The sequence below is a fragment of the Meleagris gallopavo genome, chromosome 7 (assembly GCF_905368555.1).
Source record: "Meleagris gallopavo chromosome 7, MGAL_WU_HG_1.1, whole genome shotgun sequence".
In the NCBI taxonomy this organism is placed as follows: Eukaryota; Metazoa; Chordata; class Aves; order Galliformes; family Phasianidae; genus Meleagris; species Meleagris gallopavo.
The window spans coordinates 31,526,431-31,550,868 of NC_139410.1; the positions used below are offsets into that span (position 1 = coordinate 31,526,431).

Sequence of the window (24,438 nt, forward strand, 5' to 3'; positions counted from 1 at the left end):
GGAAACTTACATACCCCTTTCTAGGATTTACAGCAATTGCATATGGTTCTCCTGCAATACTTGTAAGGAGTCTTGTACAGTTAGGTCCATTCAGTTGACCTACATTGATGGAATATCTCAGACTAGTCCAATGTGTTGTGTAGTAGCTGAACCAATGCATTCTGGAATGATCAGTCCAGTAAATGTTTCCAGCAATCCAGTCAACAGCAATGCCCCTAGGTCTTTTAAATTCTGGACACTAAAAGGAACAGATGTTAAAGTCAGATGTAATGAAATGATCATTTACAGCAGCTGCATAGTTACAGATTTGTATTGGCAAGTAACTTCTAGCTTCTGCATATATATGTGCTGAAATATTCAAAAACACTGAACTGTTTGAACTACTGCTGCTGAAGCAAATAAATGAAATAAATAATAATTCCAAAGGAAAAACAACAACAACAACAACAAAGAATTGAGTTAATACATTTATCGTACTCTAAGAAGAACTAAGCAATGATATCCCCTCCTTAACATTTCATTGGAAATAACAGTTTATACTATCCTGAGATATGACTCCTCAGGAGAATGCCAAGGATAAATAAAATGACTGCATTTAGAACATTGTCAAAAATTACCTCTGAATTCTGACCAGTATTAGTAGGCAGTAACAAGGAAGCTATCAAAGCACTTCTCCTTTGTTGTTAATTCTACTTGTGCTCCATCAACTAAAACTAGAGCTCCATATGTAAACAAGGCTTGGCTGATTAAAACTTTCGTATTATAAACAGTAATATCTCCTTTATAATTTCACAATTATAATTAAGGTATAAGTTCCTAAAATATGGTCTTAACGGTAAAAGTTCATACTGCAAATAGGAGACATATGACCAGAATTCTCGGTTGTTCACTAGAATTCTTGAAGGGAGAAATAAAATTGGTAAAATAGGACTATCCAGTTATTTCTTACATAAATGCAGCATATCATCCAAAATTAATATATGCATGAACTTGATACATATGCAATTGTTTGCTGGTTGACATATGATGATATCAAGTCAACTTATGAACAAAAACCATCCACTCAAAACAACAAAGACATTTAAAGAGTTTTTTTCATCGTAGATTAAGGGCCATTTCCATCTCTAGGTGAAAAAAGGACTTGTAATGGCGAATTTAGACACTGTACAATTTCCATTCTTTAAAATATCATAGAATGAATGTTCTAAAGACATACAAAACCTTTTTAGTTATTCAAACAAAAAAATTAAACGCTGCATTTAGAAACAAGTGCTTTAAAAACAGGATCATACAAATTTAAGTAAAAACAAGCATCTTTTTTTTTTTTTTTTTTTTTTTAAATGAAACAATACTGGCAGCATAAGGATTCACAAATACATCAAAAATCAATTATTTTTTCAAGTACTGTAATACCTGCACGCAATATCCTGCTCTTTTTCTTGTTATCTACATATTGCTTCAAGAATTTCAAAGAGAAGAAAAGATACCTGACAGTGTATGTATTTTCTGACAGATTTCATTGTATTTTTTTTTAATCCAAATGGCTTTTAATTCAGGATAATATTCAGCTATCTGTGTCCAGAAGCCTCTAATCTCCAGCTATTACTTTGGAGACTGTGAGAATTCATCCTGAATCCTGATCTACCTGAAACAATAAACTACAACAATGGAACCAAATATTCTTTTAAAAGGACAGGAACTATCAAGGCAAGCACAGTTCATTGTCTTCCTTTGGACTGTTCATGAACCACTGTTTTTATTAAGACTGTTTCTTCTTTATTTTTGTTTGGAACCTAGCAAACAACTGACACAAGATCCCATGACACAGATGAGACAAAAGGGATCACCAAAACATTCTGGCACAACGCTGGGTTGCTTCTAACACTGACCCTTTCCCAATCACACAGGAAGAATGAAATTCCACTAAAGCTGGGACTCATATTAAATATCAAATTAACAAGGAAATAACCACAAGAAATTCCAGCCACCATCTGGTGTAAGAGATTAAAAAGAGAGAATAAAAAGAACACAAGCTGATGCTACTGCCGTTTAATTCTCAGTTGTCTTCATTATGTTTCAGCCTCGTCATATCATGTTTCTGATGTCTTATGCACCTTCTTGTACTGTCTAGGAGAATTACTTACTGTAAATGAGCTTTTACCTCATTTGGATTATATTAATTATGAATGACTTTTGCATACAGAACACAGTTGAAAATACAGGAGCAAAATCACTTTTTTTTTTTTTTTTTTAAAGTTTTTGTAGCCCATTCAGATGCTGAATATAATTTACTACTATAATTTACTACAACTAAGTAGAAAATCTAGGGATTTAAAACCTGATCACCTCTTAAACTAAGGTAGTTTCTGCTGACAGACAGAATGTGCCTCAACTTGACCACTTTTGAGCTCAATTCTTGTTAACTGAAAAATGTAAAAACTGTTTATTTATTTTAAAGCTATAGTACCAACTAGTAACAACTTGGATCTGGAAACCATTTTGGTATGATGTATAAATTACAGAAAACAATTCATACCCTGAAGCTGAATTTTAGAGGAGGAAGTTTATGTTAAAAACCTACCAATGATAAGCACTGCTAAAAAAGGAGGAAATCTGCTGGAAGGATACTGTTTAAATCAATTAACAGCTGAAAAGAGTAACGTAGATGTTCCTTGAGCTTGAATGCCTGCTAACATCAGTGAGAGCTTGGATAAGAAGCCCTCTTATACTGGTGGTATCTTGGTGTTAGCTTGGTCGTACCAGTAAATAGATCAGAGCAGGAAACTTTAAAAAACACAACAGTATTTCTCAGCCCTTTGAAAACATCTTCTGTATAATTAATATACCACAAGATAGGTTAGATTGACTGCATAAAACAGAGAAGTCACAGAAGATATTTGTAAGGTTAGCCTGAAAAATGGCTGTTAAACAAACATCAATATTTTATAGATTCAAAACTACTGTCTGCAATCTTAATCAGATGCCACTTTACAGTGTCTGTCCACAGAGTATATTAAAGCTATGACATATGTTAGCTGGGATGGATATAAACTCAAGTTTAGGTATGTTCTTTAAGACAAGTTTTTCAGTTATAAAAGCTATAAAACCCTAATTACTTTTTTTTTTTTTTTTTGGTGGGGGGGGTAAATGAGTGATATATCAGGTTCTAATACATTGCAAAAATAATATTTAGAGAAAGCAGTCTAGAAATTGTTTCCATTTAAAGCCATGGATTGAAACACCTTCAGTCCTGAGGCAAAGTTGTGAGTAGATGAATGGATATGTGATAGGAGTGGTTAAGGGCCCTTGCTATGCTCTCAGAACAGTAAGCCTTGAGCGAGCTTCTAATATAGTGACTAAATACATCACAAAACATGTTTTTCTTCCTGCTTTACCGTACAATCATATTAATGTTCAGCTTTGTATCCTCTTCCATGAAAAGCAGCACTCTAGTTTAAGTGGAAAATCACTACGTTGAATATTCGCCTCAGATAACTTATATATCCTCTCTCAAAGGATTATACCAGTAAACAGCTGCACCAGTTATCACCAATTCACGTGTATCAACTCTTATCAGAATCCTCTTCTGCATCTGTCAATAAACTCTGAGGAGTTGATATTTACTATTTCCTTTAATGCTTCAATTTGTGCCAAGTTTGAAGCCCTTTTCAGAGAGAAATATAAGATACTTAAAGCTATTCTCTGAGGAAGTCTCTTGATATGCTAATTCCATGGAGCAATTTCAATTGAGATGGATTTTTGCATTAATGCAATTACCTGAAAATGCAGGTGAGTTTGTTCAAGTTTGCCATCTGGATTTACATATCAAAGTCTAGATATAAAAGTTATAATGTAACCTTTGAAAACTTATCCATTAAAACTTGAGTTAAAAATAAGGAAATCTCAACCTTTTCAAAACCAAAATTTAAGTGATGGCATTAGAGCAACACTGCAAAATTAATTAGCTTACTGATCAGCTATACATATGGCAATAATATTTGAGTATTAATGAGATAAAATTGGGAAAATATTCTGAATAGGTTAGCACAGTGAGAAATAAGTGCTCCACAAATATGATTGCAGAGAGGGTTGGAACTTGATGATGTTTAAAATCCCTTCCAACCCAAACCACTATGGTATATGAAACATACCCAAGTTATACTCATATACAGTCAGTCATCGGTATATTTTCTACATACAGATTTGTCAAAACCTTTGTATGATTTGGATGAAATACCTTCACCAGAATCTACCTGCCAGGAGATTTGGAGAAAAATAGCATATAAAGAAAAATATAAGCTTTTGCTCAACACTGGGGAAAACAAAGCTCCAGTTCAGTAGTTTCAAACTAGGAGGTAGTGACCACAGAGTATTTTGACATAATGGCCAAATAGGAATATAGAAAGCAATATATAATTATAGTAATTGCAAGAACATTTTTTCTTTGTTAGTTTAAGCTGGCAGATAACGTTGAATCTATTATGAAAATTACAACCCCCAGACCATTAAGAAATCTTGAGGAAGTTTATGTTCAGTTTTATGGACCCATAATAAAATGCAGATCCATTAAAGCAGTTGCAGACCAGCAGACTACACTTACCATTGCATAACTTATCTGGATATAAACCACAAAGAACTAAAATAAATCATTAAAAACAACAACAAAGAAACCAAACACATCAACTTCACAAGATTTACAAGCTTCTTGTTTCTTTACTTATAGAATTTGATATAGTGATCTGTCTAGAGATTTTCAATTATATAAAACAAATATTACAGGAGAATTACTCCACATTTGCAGTACATCTCCCTCTAGTATTTGGTTATAGCTGCTTAGAAAAAATTTAAATACTACGCTGGTGTTCTCTTAGAGACTTGACAAAGCATGTCAGTCTTGAATGGAAAGGCATAGTCATTTAATTTCACGTCTATCATTTGAATAAAATAATTACCACAGAGATATTTTGATTTATTGAATCAACATTTGTTATCATAAAAAATAAAATAAAAAGTGAATGGAAATGAATTTGTGGTGTTGTTTTTTTTTGTTTTGTTTTGTTTGTTTTACTTACTATCAAACCACTGTTACTTTGCCTTTTCTCTTCATCATGAAGTTTTTTGTAGAAAATTCCTCCAGGATTAAACTGAGTACTCCAAACAATCATGTTCCCTTGAAAATATGCATCCATTCCAGTTATCCTTGAATTATGTTCAATATGTGATATTTGTTGATGAACATCACTGTAGTTGAATGGATATGCAAAACCCAGGATGTCAGTGTCATTAGCAACATAGAGAACTTGTTCTTCAGAGCCTAGGGATTATTATAATGAGACAAAAATAAGGTAAATGTCAACTAATGCAAAAATCAGTGTTTATCTGACCATTTTTTATGTCAAAATTATTTTCTGATTGTTTGGGATGAGAAAGGCATTCATGCTCAGGGAAATAACTTCATAATTTGGCACCATTATACAACGTAAATGTTTTCAAACTCAGTCTGTGACACATGAGACTACATAATCAATATACAAATAAAGCGACATGAACATCTTCAATAGTAGGTAATGATTCTTCATCCTGATAGAATCCATGTTATATATGGAGGAAATTATTAATTACTCATGAATATGATCTTCCCAGGACAAATTTTCATCAAGAAAATGTGAATAAAGCTGCTATCATCTACCTACCCAGTATGTGTTCATTGTATAGAGAAGGAAGGACTGATTCATTTTGTTGTAGTTCTAAGATATATGAAATATTACTTTACAGACCATAAAGCTCTGATTAGTTAACTGTTCATAGTTGTGCACCATATATGCACAAAGATAAGGAGCCACAATTTTTAACTTTAACAGTGGTGTCAAGCTGGAGACCAAGTGTAGGTATAAATCACACTTGCATTAAAATCTCACTAAATCGTGGGTGTGATGCTATGCTTATACTTTCACTTATTCAGATGTAGATCCATAAAGATTATGTTAAATTTACTCCAGCAGTTGCATTATTGGTTTTTGGTATTTTTTTTCATTTGTAACATGAATTTAAAAATTACACTATGCCAAAGCTAATAGCTCAGACAAAACTAATAGCTCTATTTTGCACGACACATCTGTCTCATGGAAGACAGAAACTTAATCTGTGTGCATATTTACCTTCAGTAGTATGTGGTCTGGGCAGCTGATTTACATAGATACTGTTTTAAGATGACTATATTTACAAAAACTCCACTTACATGATTAAAGTAAAACATGTTAACTCCAGATACTATTTAGTTTACTCCTGAAGCATTAAAAAATATATATATATATATATACAGCACCAAATTATAACAAATTTTCATATTAAGTATGTTCATTTTTACATAAATCTGAATGATTTTGACAATTATTTCTGTGCCCTATTCAAGGAATTTTCATCTAAAATAATTTTTTTATATATGCAAACTATCAGTGTTACCAACCATATTAATAACAAAAGATTTAGTATTGTCCATTTCTGTAACCTTACCTTTTGCTTTACAACTGTTATTCCATTCCTTATAATTTTTCTCACATGCACATCTGTATGAGCCTTTAACATTATTGCAGTGCTGGGAGCAGGCACCAAATACCATACATTCATTGATGTCTGTGAGAAAAGAATGCAATTTATGTAGCATAATACCCTACTATTTAACACATTCTAAATATGTGCAACAATGCGGATTTAGAAAATGAACTTGTACCCTTTTTATAACTTACAACAGTGAAAGAAGCTTTCTGCAATTATTAACATTATTCCCACTGCATTCATCAGAGCTTAGAATTTATTTATTATACTACTTCTCCATCCTTTCTATACTAACTATCGTCATTAGGGCTTGAAATCAGCCTTGAGAATGAAAATGTCTGCTATGATTATCTTCAATATAATTACCTCTGTTATACTTAAAACTACACAATCACCTGTTACTTGAAAAGCTCATGTGTATAGCTTGTACTGAAAAGACAAATCATGAAAATTTTGGATTTAAGGGTCTATTTACTTTGTCCCACTGAAGTGATCTGTGCATTTTCTGCAAGGAACTTCTCACCAATAAAGAAGTGAATTCACAATCATTCCTCTGAAAGTAGGCTTATATTTCTTTATAACTATCATATATATATTTTTTTCCTGCTCGATGTGTTATAATAGATATTAGGATTATCTTGTCTAAAGTAGTTTACTTTCAACTGATTTCATTTGATTTTCAGCATTCTGCATCTTCATTATTTTTAAGCATTCAAAATATTCTCACATACATATATATTTAAAAGCTAATCCTAATTGTTTGGTTAACTCTTCTATCATCCATTTACATTTTAAATTATAAAATCATTTAATGTTTTGTTTGGAACATTTTGACTTGCACAACCAGCATTAATCTTTGATAACTTCTCCAGTTAAAATGCTTGTATCTATATCCTTTAAGTCCTTCCAGCTTCTTATCTTAATTTCTAAATCCCATTGCTGTGAAAGAGTTTGTACTCTAGGAAAAATATACACGTGATACACATCTTCTCTAGCACAGAAAATGGACTGCCAATTTGACTTGTAATAGTTTGCAGTGAAAGGTGATAGAAAAGGTCTGTACCTTCACATTGTCTATTTCTCTCATTTCTCTGAAATCCAGGCTTGCACTGACATAGTAGGGATGTTTTTGTTTGATTACAGTATGCATCATCTCCACAAGGGTTCACGTTATCCTCACATGTATATTCTGTGACACCTAAACATAAACAAAACGTCTAAAAGTTTCTGATAGATTTGTTTTAACTGTTAAAAGTAACACACACCAAGATAAACCAACAAAAAATGTGACACACATCTTTCTTTTGAAAGATCAAGCTAAATTTTAAACAACTGTATGACATTACAGTATTTATACGTTGATACTATTTAGTTGAGTCATCATGCTTCACACATCAATAATTTTAATACTGAAATTCATCCTGCTGCAGATGTGGAGTAAAAAGTAATGAACTTGCATCTGATCAATTTCAAAAACCTCAAGAACTACTGTTATGATTACTACAACTTGAGTTGCTATAAAATCAACTTTTATCTTGACATTTCTTAGCGTTACCTTAATATTTCTTTTCTACTACAATTATCAAAAAAATGTATCAAGGAAACTCACTTATTTTGCAGTCTTGCTCATCCGAACCATCTCCACAGTCATCAAACCAATCACACTGTAGCTCCATTGGAATACATTTCTTATCATTACAAGTAAATTCATCTTTTTTACACGGTCTTGCTTTATACGTGATTTTATCTACATAATTACAAATGAGTAAGAAAAATTTGTCAGTATTAAAGCAATAAGTAAGATTTTTTAGATTATTTTAGACATGTAGAAATTGGAACGACCATGAAGCAGTAAGCAGTTATTTCAAGCCTAATTTCTTTCCATTTTGAACTACGATCTACTAACCTCCAGCTAAGCTTTACTGAAGGACAAGCAGATCTCTGCAACAAAGTTTGCCTTCAAGTTGTTTTCTTTGATCTGAATGCCTTGAAAGGTAATGTCACCTACCACAGTGATCTTCATCCGAGTTATCACCACAGTCATCAACCTCATTGCAAATCTGCTCAGGTCTCAGACAAACCCTGTTGTTTCTACATCTGTATGGCCTTGTTGGAGGGCATGGAAACTTAACTGCATATTAAAAAATAAAAATCAAAATCAGCTATTACCCAGCTGTATTCCCTGAATCTTTTAAAATGTTTCTTTATCAAGGCAATCAGCAAGCATGGAAACACAACTGTACATGATAGTACTTGATTTTAAGTTCTGATCCCTAGTGTACTAACACTAAAACAATGTTTACAGAGCCAATTTTTCATTTCAGGAATAAAAGTATTATGTGTGATATGAAATATTGCATTATTTTTGAAAATCATTAAATATGTCAGAAATAAAACAAAGGAAGCTGTATATTTAATTCTCTACACAGATCATTACAGAAGTGATTTTTATCCCATCTGTGTATCTCCTATAAAAAGACTAATTTTTCCACAAGTATTTAAAATTGTATGAATAGCAGTAACAGTGGAAAACTGTAACAAACTGGATGTGCTCATCACCTGTTTGCGTTAGGGATTTCATTGACTTGTTCAACAGAATGTTAAGCTTAATTACAGCTGCAAAAGTTGCATATAGCTGTAAAGAATATTCTCAACAGTATTTTCATTAAAATTTCCTCAATTTGTTATGAAAATAAATTGTAGGTGTTAGCCTAGAAGAACTATGAGAACTTTATTTTACAGTAGTGTTAAACTCCAACAGGTGGATAGGCTAGGTCTGACAAAGTACTGTCTTATTTGGGATCACACAAAAAGTCTCGTACTATCTAAAAAAAGGAAGTGTTTTTTTTTTTTTTTTTTTTTTTTTTTTGTATGGGTGTGCACTTTTGCTAAAAATATCTTCACTATTTCTAATATTTTGTGATCCTCGACTGCATTAAGTATTAATCACACAAGGTAATTACTATGTGGACTAATAATACACAGCATTTGATACACACCTTTTGTTTTCAGAATAATAAGGAAGTATACATCTACCAGGTAGACATAACTTAAAAAAGACACGCAGGTAATTTTTTATTTGATACCTAACTGTAATTTCAGTAAATTTGAAAAGAAGAAAGGTGAAGCCACTTTTTCAGAGCAGAGTTTTCACTGTCATAAGTAGCAGGTAACACAACACTAACTTAGCATTTATAAAAGATTACCCTGCTTGTTTACCAAAAGTTTAAGCTAATTGAAAGGTTAAGTGAAGAAAACTTGGATATGTATCCTCATATATTTATGTATGTTACATGTCATTTCTAAATTAGTTATTTGCTTTACTACACAAACAGTATTCAGAAATTTAATGCCATACCACACATTTCAGTGACTTCATCAGAGTTATCTCCACAGTCATCTTCTCCATCACAAACCCAAAAATGCAGTTTGCAGAGGGAATTGTTGCACAAGAACTCATCAGCTCTACATATACTCCCCCCTGGGAAGAAAGGAAGAGGACAGAAATAAACAAAGAAACAAACAAATGAAAGCCAGTTCTTGGTAAAATTAGTAGCAACATTTACACATACTATCCGCAGAGAATAGCACATTAGCACAGCTAAATGAATAAATCTCAAATGTAAGAGCCAAAGAGGCAAAATCTTAGTTGATCATACAGTACTTTCACGCTCTTTTCATAACTGTTATAGCCAGAAAAAATTCCTCCTGATTTGTCAATCGAGGCTGGTTTCACATGAATGTCTGCTGCTCTACCTACTTCTATTCCCATTCTCTGAGATATGCACTGTTTTCAGAAGGGACAAAGCGACTGCTGTCCTTTAATTATGAGATATGAACAATTTCTTCTGAGGTCTAAGAGACTTGGCCAGGCTTGTAGCATTCCCTCAACTGTAAACCCTGTTATTAGGGAAGATCTAGATTTAGGCACAGAGTAGATGACCTCTGCAAGTATACTCCTTTTTGAACTTCTGAAATTTCCAATTAGGATCTTTAGCATAAATAGAGAACACATACAAAATTTTTTTCCAAGTAACTTTCATATTGATTGAAACAGCTAACAAAAAAGTGCTTCTTGCAGAAGTCGTGAAATTTTATATCTAGCACCAGAACTCTCACTCTGTCTTTGCTCAGTGCAAAGACATCTATTCTAGGTCCATTACCTAGATGGAGTTCCCATGACTTTCTACTTATTCATTCAAGGCCATATTCACATTCTTCTAAAATCAAAAGGACACCTTATTCCTCTATAAATGCTTCAGAACAGGTTGAATATATATTTTTTTGGAGCACTAATTTGCATGAAATATCTAATATATAAGAGGATTTGAGGAACTCTCACACTATGTTACTGAATACAATTAAATCCTATTGTAAGAAATATTATCATTATTCATGGAAAAATATATACAACTCCAGTATTTTTTAATTACAAAAGACATGAATTTAAATAATTGTTTGTTTAATCACCGTAAAAAACATACTAGTTGGATAATAGGTTTAAAAAGAAGTGATAATTACAACATGCACAGTGGGCTACAGATAACTACTGTGGAAATTGTTTCAGAATGCTGTAGAATAAAACTCCATTTGTGTTTGCTGTATTTCTAAAGAAGAAAAAAAATTAGTTATCAGTGAGATAAACTGGCATTTGTTTTATGTGATTGCTCTGCCCTTCATAATTCTTTTACAGAATAGATTTCTCTAAGGGAAATCATAATTGTGACAGAATTGCAAAGTATTACAACAATAACCAACAAGGCACAAGGCTTCTTATTGAATTATAACAATTTGCAGTTCACAGAAGCTCCATTATGCCATCCAAAGAATAACATAGACATCAGATTAAATAAGTATGTTACTACTTATTTACAGTTCATTGTTCCTAAAGATTTGTGGTCTATGTATTATAAAAGGCAGCTTTAAATGCACTAAGAGTTGTTGCTTTCTTTCCTGAACAGTTAAAATTTCATTGATCTGTCTTCTTAAAGCAGTTATATAATATTTTTACCATCTGAACATATCCAAATTTCTTCAATTTCTAGTCTCTCAGTCAAATGTAATTATCCTGTGTAACCTTTTTTTTTTCCCCTCAAGGTAATTGTTGTTGCTTAGTAGATTTATGACACGATAAGGGAAGGATATTTTGCTCTGCAACTGCTTGTATCATCTAATTATTATTACTTACTACTGTACTGCATACAATACAGTTACATGTGTAATTCCAGATGTCTAATTCACAGAACTAGGCTCACTTGTAAGAAAATAAAACAAAGAAAAACCTGGAATAATAAACCAACAGACTGACAAAGAGCTGAGTAAAATTTTGAACTTCTTAAAAATTTATTTGACAGAGAAGTTCTGTCTTTGTTATAGGTGATGAGGTGCTAGATGTACCTAGTGATAGGGCTAGTGGGAATAGCGGTAGGACCAGAGGAACCAGCCTCAAGCTGAGCCAGGCAGTTTCAGGTTGGATATTAGGAAAAATTTCTTCTCTGAAAGAGTGGTCAGGCACTAGAATGGGCTGCCCAGGGAGGTGGTGGAGTTACTGCCTCTGGAGGTGTTCAAGAAATGTTTAGATGTTGCACTAAGGGACATGGTTAATGGGGAAATATTGGTGGGAGGTGGGTAACTTCTCCAGTAATATGTAATTGCTTACATCTGTGCATTTCTATGTACATATAACTACATGCAAACAAATATATAAGAATATACAATGGAAAAGATATATTAGAACAAGATTTCTGAAATGTCAGCAACTATGGGAATTAGACTAACAGATGTATTTCTCATTAACGTTTGGAATCTTAGTCATAAGCACAGAGTTTGTGTGAACCAATTTATGTACATAGTTCTGCGCTCTGAGTAGAAAAGAATTTGACTTCAGGCCTCATGTTCATGTTAGATGTAGAATTTTGTGTACATGGAACTAAACAGAAAATTGGGATTTTATGCTTATTTATTTAAAGACTGTTCATGATATTACATAGCATTCTAATTATTATTGCTCATAAGATCATTTTAAATAACAACATTCCAGTAATACTGGATGTCTTACTGATTTCTTTGATAGCACAGAATACAACGTAAATAAGAACACAACCTTGGACACAGTCTTCTTCATCACTACCATCCACACAGTCATGGATTCCATCACAAAGCCATCTGACAGGGATACAGTAGGCCTTATTTTTACATCGAAACTGATCTTCTTTGCATTCCGTTACACAATCCATCTATGTGAATACAGAAGTGAACTAATTATTAATAAACAAGAATAATAACAACATAATGAAATGTGACAAACTTATCCAAGCTGAAGAGTCCCTGAAACAAACTACCCCAGGATGACATCCAGGTGTTGACTCCGGGGAAACAAGTTGGTGTGCTGCAAACAGATGTAATCCAATGTGAGTACCATGTAAACCAAATCATGGGCCAAGTTATCTGAAGGGGTTTGAGTGATGCCAACAACAACAAAAGCCCCCCAAAATTCCAACCAAATAGTTAAAAATTGATGTCAGAGAATAAAAGAAAAAACATGAATACCTCATCAGATCCATCAGCACAGTCATACTCTCCATTACATTTCGAAGATGCTGAAATACAGCCTCCACTTGCACAGATGTATTCACTTGCAGAGCAGGTTGGAGATGCTGGTTATAAATAAATATTTTAGCATTAGAAAAAGATAACTTATGCATAAACTGCTTTGTAACTTCATGTCTTTATCTCCTTTAAGATTAGCAAGCAAAAATGTAGATAAGCTTTTCCAATCTTTCATAAACTACAACGAAGCCTTCAATGAAACCAAATTGTCTCATCCTAAGTGAAGTGTATAATAATAGTAAAAGGTTATACATGTTTTATCACTATGAATTTTTGTTTGTTTTCCTTATGCTTGATAATAATGGCTAATACACACATTTTCTTAGAATCAGAAGATTAAAAAAAATAAGCTTGCTTAAAACGGGCTTAGGATTTTCCTAAAGTTATGTAAGTACTTATAATTAAACTTAATTTGTGTGAAACCATGGTTGTAAAGTATACATGGTTACAATTAAAATAAACACATATTAATCATTACGATTTAAAATACAGAGACATATTTCTGTCACAGTGGAAATCAGAGGAATTTTGTCATAGACTTCATAAGCTGTACTAATGTAGAGAATGCTTACCAAAAACTTGAAGTAAATACAAATAACCACATTTTCCAAGAGATAAACAATGAACTGAAACAACAGTAACAATTTGCTAGAGAGAAGCCTTGCTTAAGGACGAGTGAAAACAGAATGAACACCACGAAAAAAAAAAATCTCCAGACACTCTCATAACATGCTAAGAAGTGCTCCTCTTTTTTTCAGAGCAGAATTCTGTAAGCTGAGTTATATTTCAATCTATTTAAATACCATTCTCCTCAACAGTTGTATACACAGCTTCTTTTTAAAAATGAGTTTTAAAAGACACAATGGTACAAATTTGGAAGAACAAACTATATCTCAATTTATTTTTTTAAACAAAATACCTGGTTCACAATTTTTCTCATCATCCCCAAGTTTGCAGTCTTCATGACCATCACATTTCCATTTTGCTGATATGCACTGACCGTTGGAACACTGGAACTGATCTCTTGAACAGCCTGTTTCACAGTACCTCTGTTACAATAAAAACAGTATATATTCAAGATCAGTACTTAATATAAACAAAGTTAAATATACAGCTAATCAGAAGAGTTAATCATACCACTACTGCTTCATGCTATGAAATATGTCTGTGTCTTATGAAATAAAATAGCTTTCCAATTCAATTTACTAATTGTGATTTGAACCCTCTAAATAAGCAGGAAGCACATGAATTCCAACACTGTCTGGAATGAAAAAGAGACAAAAAGAACAAAAAGGAACTGAGAAAGGGCAAAACAAATATCAAGAGTGCCTTTCCTACTCAAGCAACAGCCCATATTTTCGCAACGAAACCCATAAACCAATATGCTGCTGGTTCAAAAAGCAAAGGTTCCCCAACTAGAGCACAAAATACATTCAGTTAGGAAGAGAACCAGGTCACTGATGTGATGAAAAAGGTGAAGATAGACTACAGAAAAAAAACTTGATTTTAAGTCTTGTTCTCTTTTTAGATAAACTAATTCAATAAGTTTGATTTTAATTTAGTGAAGACATCTATACGATGCATGAACTCACATATCAAATTTGCATTCCTGATTAAATAGTCATATGTAGAAAATTCATTCTCAAGCAATCTGAACCTAGCAATTTTCTCAACTACTTCCCCAGGAAGAAGCCTACCTCATCTGAGCCATCTGCACAATCATAGTCTCCATCACACCAGAATCTTGCTGAAACACAGTCTCCATTTGCACAAAGAAAGTCTTTCAAAGTGCACGTTTGAGGCTCTGAACAAAGAAGAGTAACAGGCCTAGGTTTATTAGCATTTCCATAAAAATAGCTCATACATACATACCCCAAGTCAATTAATGAATTACTACAACAAAGTCAAAAACATTAACCCTCAAATTCTAAGAACTTTTTTTTTTTTGAAGGGTTTTGCTTCATCATATTTTATAAATAAATTTCACTTGCATATTACAAGCTGTTCATGAAAATACTTTCATTTCATTTCACAGATTTCTTTACAAAATTATGAGGCTGAATATATAAGTATTAATTATTTCAGTGCATGTATGTTATGACAAATTTGGTGAGATAGATACCACAGACTAGAAATTTGTTTTGTACCCGTTAATGCCCAATGTAATTAGAATTAAATGTAACTTCGACTTTCAGTTAAATAGCTTGTAACATATAAATGTGTCAAGAAATAGGTTCCCTTGTGCTACACATTCAGGGGAACAGTTTTGAGATGGTAAATGGAATACCACAGAAGGAAAGTTTGGAGTTTCAAGTCAAATGATTCAGTTTTCCAGCAATTAAGTATGGAATGAAGCATGACAATAATAGTGGCTTAAAAACTGACAGAATTATTAGAGGCTTAACAGAAAGGGAATGTGATGAAGTGCAAAAGTCAACAGACAGTATGCATTCATAAAAAAGCTGACTTTTCTATACTGTCAGTATTGAAAATGGAAAAAAAAGTAAAAGTAAGGACACTTTTAGGAATTTTAAAGTAATTTCAGGGAAAAGAAAAAGGAGATGTTAGATAAAAAGAATCTAAGAAGCTTACAGACAGACAAGAGACAGTGTATACTGGAAGTGGGTTATTTTGTGATGAAATGATATGTTTTTCTATTCCCTGGGAGGAATCAAAACACATGGAAGCTGGGAGTCATTACAGAAGGTGGAGGAGAAGAGCAGACAAAACTGATTTGAGATATAGGCAAAGGAAACAGGAGAAGGTGGCTGCAAGGAGTGCTGAAGTAATCCTAATAAAGTGAGATTGGCTGTTTCAGCCCTTTTATTTCATTGACTGCATAGCTCTGCATTATTGCTTTTATTACCATAAAAACTCTGGACAAGGGATCAGAGTGGAATATTCTCCCAACAGAATACTATGTACTTTCCTCTTGAAAATGGAGCTATTACAAAAAGCTGGTAAGAGTACTGAAGGGCATGTCCCATGAGGAGAGGATGAGAACACTTGGGTTGTATGGTCTGGGGAAAGGAGTCTGAGAGAAGACCTCACTGCTCCTTAATAATGACCTAAGGAGGGGAAGTAAAGAGGGAGGAGCTGGTCTCTGATCTCTAATTCAGGATATGCAGGAACTATGCAGAGTCAGGGGATGTTCAGTCCAGACATTAGGAAATATTTATTTACTGTAAAGATGCTAAAATACTGAAACAGACTTCCTAGATAGGTGGCTCATGTTACATGCCCAACAGTGGTCAAAAGGCATTTGGACAATACCTTCAGTGATGTACTTAAACTTTGGTTAGCCTTCAAGTAGTCAGGAGGCTGAACTAGATGATCTCTGTACCTCTCTTTCAACTGAATTAATCTGATTAATTCTGTTCTAAAAGTTAATGGGGGAAACAACAACAACAAAAAAGACACCCTATGGACTTGGAACCAATAAGCAAAGGTACAGAAAAAGAGGTAATAGAACAGAATTTAATCACGTCCCTAATTGTAACTTAGTCTTTGGCAGCCTAGGGTTTTATGACTGAAAAAGCAACTAAGGATTATCTGTTAAATTATCTGTTAGATCCTTTTAATGTTAGAGCAAACACTGCATTAAGTAAATAATGTAACATCAAGAATAAGGATTGACTGCGAATATCTTTTGAGATGGGAAGATTTCAGGCAAAAGGCAAAAAACAGCAAAAAAAAAAAATCAATGGAGAGAAGATGGAAAAGGAAGAGAGTTGCAGTGGATAGTACTAGACGAGATGATGCTATAGAGTCCTTAAACTAGCAACGGAAGATAGAAGCATGCATGCTTTTGAAAAACCTAATGTGTGATCAAAGAAAGACAACACAAGATTAGAAAATTCCACTAGGGAAGAATTTGGTGAATATCAGAATAAGAACATATCAGATGCACGTTACACAGATCTAAGGTAAAGCTGAACTTCCAAATCTCCAATATTCAGAAATCAAATACTGTTTCAAAAAGAAAAGTCTTTCTGATGAATCTGAGTTTCTTCATGTTTTCCCTCCTCACTTCAGAAAAAAAAGAAAATACAGTTTGAAAAGTTCCTTTTTTTTTTTTTAAATTTAGTTTTTCATGTAGGTACAGATTTTCATTTTGAAGTTGTAGGAAAGTAGTAATACAAGCAGATCTACACAAATTGCATCAGTTCTCCAGCACTGTTATTTTTAATCAAATCAAAGGTTAACATTTATAAGGATTACTAATTTTCTCAAAGCAAAAGCTCATTGTATAAATGTTAGCATATAAGTGACTCAATTCTTTTTTCTGTCAGCAGGCCAGGAAGAGGAATTTCAAAATCTGATAAATTATAAAAGGGAAATAATTTGTGGAAAAAACAATTCACATGCAAATAAATGTATGTCATGTTTCTGTTGGGATTTACAAAATATAATCAAATATTTTTGCTATACTGCTAATGAATTATTTATAAACAGATTTGATTCTGCAAAAATGAACGCAATGAGCTAACTTCTCATTTCTCTGTTTGCAAGAAATATTTCTTCAGCTTTAGGAATACATCTCTGTGATTTTCATATGCACAGAGAAGAGAACTTTTCCATCAGCGCTCATGTTGTTATTGAAAGGAATAAGTATTTATAGATTTCTATATAACCAATAAAAGTCAGAATCTTTCAGCTTCTGCTTTACAAAAACACTGAAACTCTATCCTGAAAAAAACATTTTTATATAATTAAGAATTTTATTAGAAATACAGCACATAAAATGACTTCCTTTCATAATTTCAAGTCTGAAAATAACCTGTGGTTATGACACATTTGTCAACTAGAATGGCACAAAGAATGGGATCTCACAGGAAAGATTCAAAATCATTACATATTTGTGGTTAAATTTCGTATTTAATAAGCATGGATATTTCATTAAACCATGAATTTAAGGATTTTACTAGGTATCTGAGGTATTATACACAACTAAGAATATTTTTTTCTTAAAATAGGATATGAAGTTTGAATTTATAATGTAGTTTTAACCCGTATTTGTGCAGGTTGAACATGTTTTTATCACTGAAATCTAGCTGCTCTTAGAAAACCAACATGGGGCATGGCTGTATTTGCACCTAGTCAGCTGAGCCTGAAGCAGTGTTGAAGGATGCAGAGAATTTATAGCACTGTCCACTCAAGATCTGTCTACTGAAGATGACATTGTGAGCCATTATAGATTCCAGCTATTTCAGCTTAGTTTCTTTCAATATATGTGTTCACTTAGACACTGAATAATTGCTAGTTCTCATTGCCTTTAGAATGCAAAGTTATCCAAGGACAAAATTAACTAATTTGTTTTCTTGATACCTTGTAAGAGCAACAAAGCACTGAGAAGATTATCCAGCAATGTAATATTTCCACACTGATTAAATGCATGTCTTTCTGCAACATTATTATATTTGCTTTGCTTCACTGTTTACAGCATATATGTTTTTAACTACATTCAGTAAAACATTACTGGTGTCTTACGAGCAGGAATAAGATAGTCATTACAATGGAATTCTGCATTTTTAAAGTTCCCTGAAACAAAATACTATTTTGTTTAATATCTTCTGTAAAAAATCCAAACAATCCTGAAAGAAAATTCCCCCTCCAAAAAGATAATTATTAACTGAGTTAAAAATACATTCTACTTTAATTAGTGCCCTCAATAGGGACCTCTAACCTCCCAGTATCATACAATGGCTTGGGTTTGAAGGGACCTCAAGGATCATGAAGCTCCAACCCCGTCTTAGCCTGGGTCACCAACCTCCACATTTTATACTACACCAGAATGCCCAGGGCCCCATCCAGCCTGATCTTGAACACCTCCAGGGACGGGGCATCCACAGCTTCTCTGGACAGTAATTCTTACTTATTTGGGGGGGGTTCAAATGACAGTCCTCTACTCATCTTCTGATTTTTTTTTTTGTTTGTTTGTTCTGTTTTGTTTTTGAAGGATCACAACACTTTTGCATTCAGCAATGTAAACATTACATAAGAATTGCAAAGAAGAAATAAGCAGGAAATATAATTCACACTATATATTGTAAGACAGATACAGTTAAAGAGCAACAAAGTCTGAAGAAGCTATGCCAGATATAAAGTCATAACAGACACAGCCGTTGATATTATAGCACTAATTTTCACACATTTCCAAAGCACTCTCTTTTTCACCGTTGTTCATTTAATTGAATAACTATTTGTACATGTGAAGGAATTGTATATCTAAATACTTGAGCTAAATTTCTAAAATTCAGTGGATTCATTCTGTATTTTTGAGAAACAGCACATTTTCTCACACAACTGCCTGAAAAACTCCTCATAAAGGCAGGCGTGCTATATAGAACTTATAATGTACAATTCACTTTGTCAAATTCTTTGGAATTTCATATATATTTCATATATATTTGTTTAGCAAAAAACAAAAACAACAACAACAAAAAAAAAACCCAACAACAACAAAAAAACAAATACCAAACAGTAAACATGAAATACAATTCATCACTCTGTAGAGATCTGTTTAATGCTTATATATTATAAGGTTTGTTATCGGAATTGAAGTAATTTTAGTTTGTCGTACAGGCTGCACCTGTGTACTCTCAAATCCTATGGGTACTCTTATCCTATGCACTACAGTTAGCTACAGATTTCTTGACCTGAAAGTTTAGAGAATAGTCAAGACTAGAATATGTAAGTTAATTACTGAAGTGAACACCAAGACAGCAAACTGATTGCTCCTTCATTATTTGAACACTTGTTTTTATAATTTTATTCCACGACAACCTAATATTTAAGAAAGAATCCCACTTCACAGATGGTATATTTCAAAGCAAGATGCTTAATACTTATATTGCAGACAGTAGTAATGCCTTCACAAAATTTTCAACTAATCACATCGATGAACACTGCTATCGTGAAATCATTTCGTATTTTCCTTTGATTTTTACATGACTGTAAAAATAAGTGCTTACTGTTTATAACAGGAAAAAAAAATAAAAATCTCACCAGCACTAATATGTGTTTCCTAAGTAAAATCTCCCACGAAGCTAAGAAAGCTTTTGTGTGTCATCAACACCCTCCTGCCCGTGTTTAACAGTACATGGCTGATAGCAGTTACAAAGTCAGATGACATTTTTCCTTTTAGACAAAGTGGTTGCATATGAAAACTATGATACTAATGCTTTCAGTAACTCACAGTTTTTTTTAGCAGACTGTGATCAAAAGGCATACAAATCTATTTAAACTTTAAAGCTAAACGAGCTTGCCTTCAGACTTCCTCTACCTATGGACACCATGTGTTGAATAAGAGAAAGGGGCAGACAGCACAAGAATTCATTAAGCATTCTAAGTTACTACCTCAAAGATGTCAAATACACCCTAAGGATATACAGTCAAGACCTTGCATTAAAGATTATAAAAGACATTAAATTTCTTAGATTTCAAAGAACAAAAGAAAAGAAGATTTGAAATTGTTTGCCAGCTGAACGGAAGACACTTCAAAAATACTGATGGAATTTTCCTGTGGAAATATTTTATAAAGAGGATGATTATGAGATGAAGGGAACCATTATGAGTTTGTCACTTCTTCCTCAGAACCAGATCTAAATTAACATATTGCAAGTAGTATTACAGAGACCTATTAGGCATTGAGGTTGCCCATGGGTAGGAGAGAACTAGATTATCCAAACTACTTTCAGTAACAAGATCTTTTTATTTAGTTAAGTGTTATAGAAATGGATTTCTGGAGGCATAAAACATGACAAGTTACCTGAAGAATATAAATAAAGCAATCACAATCAAAAACTATTCTTAAAAAGCAGCTTTTCTGATTGGATATATTTCATGATTTTTATCTGGATAATAAGTCTGAGGTATGAGAGTAACTCTATGACAAAGCTAAACTTATTTGGGCACTATTCACTGCGAATTCATCTGGTTATTGAAAAGTCATAGGTCAGATAGTTTTTCATCTTTCTCATACAGAAGGAAACCATACACATACAGTTCATCAGAAGAAAATCCTCTTACATGTTGCTAAACTGTCTACTCGTTGAAATATGCATTTAGGTAAAAGTTACTTACTACAGTTTTCTTCATCAGAATTATCACCACAGTCATTTTGGCTATCACATCTCCAATGGTCTGGAATACAGTTGTTGTTTTTGCACTGGAATTCATGAGGCCCACAAGTTTTTTTGTCTGCAATTAGAACAAACATCATTTACATCATTGTGAAGTCGAAAACTGAAAGACTGCTACTGAAGAGTGACATGATGGCATTGCAGGACACATTTCAGAAGAAAAAACCTAAATACTTGAAAAGTTATTTTCATTAATTATTTTGTTTCTCATACCACATTCTTTAAGATACTATTTTTTCAGCCATGCCATAATGGATACATCCTAAATATGATAAAAAAGATGCTGTAAAAAAATGTAATTTCATGAAAAAGGGAAATTCAGAAGGATGCACACAGTAGCTTGGATAGGTTAACATTACTGCATTAAATCTCAAAAGCTGCACTGACTTCTCCTTGAATTTTGCAGGATAATTGCCCTGCGAAAGAACAGATCACAGAGACCTACAAGAATATTTTTTACAAGTATACAGAATACATATTTCTAAACATCTATGCTTAGAATAGCATGTGACAATTATGTGACAATTTAAAACTAATGGTGCCTAACATCAAATTTTGCATTTTGCTTTATACTTTCACTTAGTGGTGTCTCAGACTGAAAGTTTGCTTACATAGAGGAAAAAGCATCAAGTATATAATGCTAAACTGAGGTTAATTTTTGTCATGTGGTAAATTGTCAGTGAATATTCTGGTTTACACAGCAGTACCATAAGCAAAGCCTTTCAAAGATGTATGAACATTCCGAACTACTTCAGCTGTCTCTGTGTTTTCTTTTCATCTTTCTTTGTTTCTTTCCTGAACAATTATTTTAACCTAATAAGGTCTGCTAAGAAAATGAACGAAATTTAAGTCAATGGATTTTATTAAAAAAAAAAAAGACAGAACTTTATATAAAGTATCAATGACATATTTAAAATTACATTGCTCCTATGATGATATTTCAATTTCCTAAATTTCCATGTCCATTTGGTTATTTCAAAACATCACAGTTCAGGCTTCCTGTTGTTATCCTGACATCTTGATAAGTTCTAATATCTGACAGAATGAGGGACTGAAATACTAGCTGAAGTCAACCTACTTTCTCTGCCTCTGAAGAAGAAATTAGAGGTATGACATTTGGTGTTATGGCCCAAACTGCTGATTCTGTGTTTTGTTTTAGGTATGGCTTTTGAATACCAAATAGATTGAGGCAAATACTGGTGTGGATCTGTACACTCACAAACCTGGTAATTAAATACTGCCTTTTGCATTTGTTTCTAATTCTCTGCCAACATCACAATTATAATCAGTTTCCTCTCCAAGTACTTTAACCTATGATGTTTCTCAAGATGACAAAAATAATCCAAAGATGATCAATAATATTTCATAGAATTTGCATTATAGAATATTCCAAGTTGGAAGCGACCCACAAGGGTCATTGAGTCCAACCTCTGGATCCACACAGGACCACCCAAAAATCAGACCATCTGTCTGAGTGTGCTGTCCAAAGACTTCCTGTACTCCAGCAGGCTCAGAGCTGTGAAAATTTCTCTGGGGAGCAGGATTTCAATTATGACATTTCAAATAATTGCACTGGCAAGCACTTAAAGAACATTTAACAATAGAAGGCATAAAAATAACAGCAAAATAAAAACTTATTGTACTTGCTTTTGTTGCTTTGCAAAAGGTGGTTTCAAATTCTATGCCTATCCTGTGCATTAAAATATTTCTAGTGAACTGAAATTCTGAATATGTCTGAAATTAATATAACTGTCCACAAAATGAGTCCTAAAGGCTAATCACAGATCATATTCTATTTATCTTTCTACAATGAATATCAATATCTAATCAGAGAAAGACAGGAAACAGAGAACCTTCTTTTCAACTACCTGCTAGGTTGTTGAAACAACATAGAAGATTTATTCCTTACTCTTCAGAAAGCATACTAAATCTATTTTGTTGTATTGCCTCTTTACATTTATGTACACTGATGGAGAAAGTTTGGCTTTCTTAAAAAACAAACAAGCAAAAAAAGCGTGTATTCTAAATGTATGATTGCCCCTTGAATATTAATCTTCCTTCTTACTCTATTTTTAATAAATAAAAATAACTATTTAATTCTTTTCATCTACGAAATACTTTTTCTTCATTTCTAAGGATCTTTTTGTCACTTAAGGACTCCAAAAGCTTTATTTTACCTTGAGGTTGACTCTGATCTCTCACAGTAGCTTACAGCTCACATACCTAACAGACTAGATTTGCTTGTCTTCCACCTCATTCTCCAGATTAATGAGAGCTCAGGAAAATAGGAAGACAGAACTAAGACATAACAAAGACGAAAACTTGAGAAAGTTTCATAACAAATGTCTGATCTTCTGGAAACGTGTATTCAACTCAAAATAAATAGTTAAAGAGCTTATTTTTTGTACTGTGGAATCCTGAAAGGTACACCCACATTTTGTCATAGCTGTCTTCAAACACTGAACTGCTTTCCACTCTTCTTAAAATAAAACTCCACGGAAATGTGGAAGTTCATATAGAAATAGAATATAAAAGTTACGATTACTTAATTTCCAGTTTCTATCTTAAATTATAATTGTCAGAGATTAAGCTATTTTTGCATAAAAATAATATTAAATGAAAGGAAAAAGGAAAAATAGTAGTTGACAAATTATTCTGGTAAATATAAAAAATACATATAACATTTAAAGCAGATTATAAACTTCCTCAGACTGAACACAGCTTTCTTCATATTCTAACCCCCAGAAAGGCCTTTTGCGATGAAAGTATCAAAGCTCAGAGTAAAGATTGCCAGAATTTAATGCTTTATTTTAATTGTCCGGACAAAAAGCATGCATTAGGTCTATCTAATATTGTTTGAAAAACATTCATTAACACTTATTTAACTATTTTAATTGCCTCAGTTGGAAACGAACCACAGAAGACTAAATATATACAGTAAAGTTCCAACAAGTTCACTCAATATTGTATTCCCCATAACACATGATAGCAAATATTTACTAAGAAAAATATATATGTCTACACAGCACATAAGCAAAAAAGAAATTACCCTTTATGCAAAGTTTTGCAGTGTAGGCATTTTAAAAATGAACTATAAATGATACGTTACTATTAGCACCAACATATGCAG

At 32.9% G+C, this 24,438-nt stretch overlaps 1 protein-coding gene across 5 annotated transcripts in view; it reads right to left on the reverse strand.

Annotated features, from left to right (window-relative positions):
• The window catches only part of LRP1B (LDL receptor related protein 1B), a 588,907-nt gene that overhangs the window by 44,820 nt on the left and 519,649 nt on the right, over positions 1-24,438 (reverse strand). For all 5 annotated transcript variants that reach the window (XM_085227675.1, XM_085227679.1, XM_085227677.1 and 2 more), the window contains exons 67-78: positions 21,250-21,366; positions 14,862-14,968; positions 14,084-14,213; positions 13,105-13,211; positions 12,659-12,791; positions 9,914-10,036; positions 8,564-8,686; positions 8,165-8,302; positions 7,619-7,753; positions 6,514-6,633; positions 5,073-5,314; positions 15-238 (exon numbers count right to left, since the gene is read on the reverse strand). In XM_085227675.1, coding sequence (XP_085083801.1) covers positions 15-238; positions 5,073-5,314; positions 6,514-6,633; positions 7,619-7,753; positions 8,165-8,302; positions 8,564-8,686; positions 9,914-10,036; positions 12,659-12,791; positions 13,105-13,211; positions 14,084-14,213; positions 14,862-14,968; positions 21,250-21,366 — 1,699 coding nt within the window. The remainder of the gene's footprint in view (positions 1-14; positions 239-5,072; positions 5,315-6,513; positions 6,634-7,618; positions 7,754-8,164; positions 8,303-8,563; positions 8,687-9,913; positions 10,037-12,658; positions 12,792-13,104; positions 13,212-14,083; positions 14,214-14,861; positions 14,969-21,249; positions 21,367-24,438) is intronic.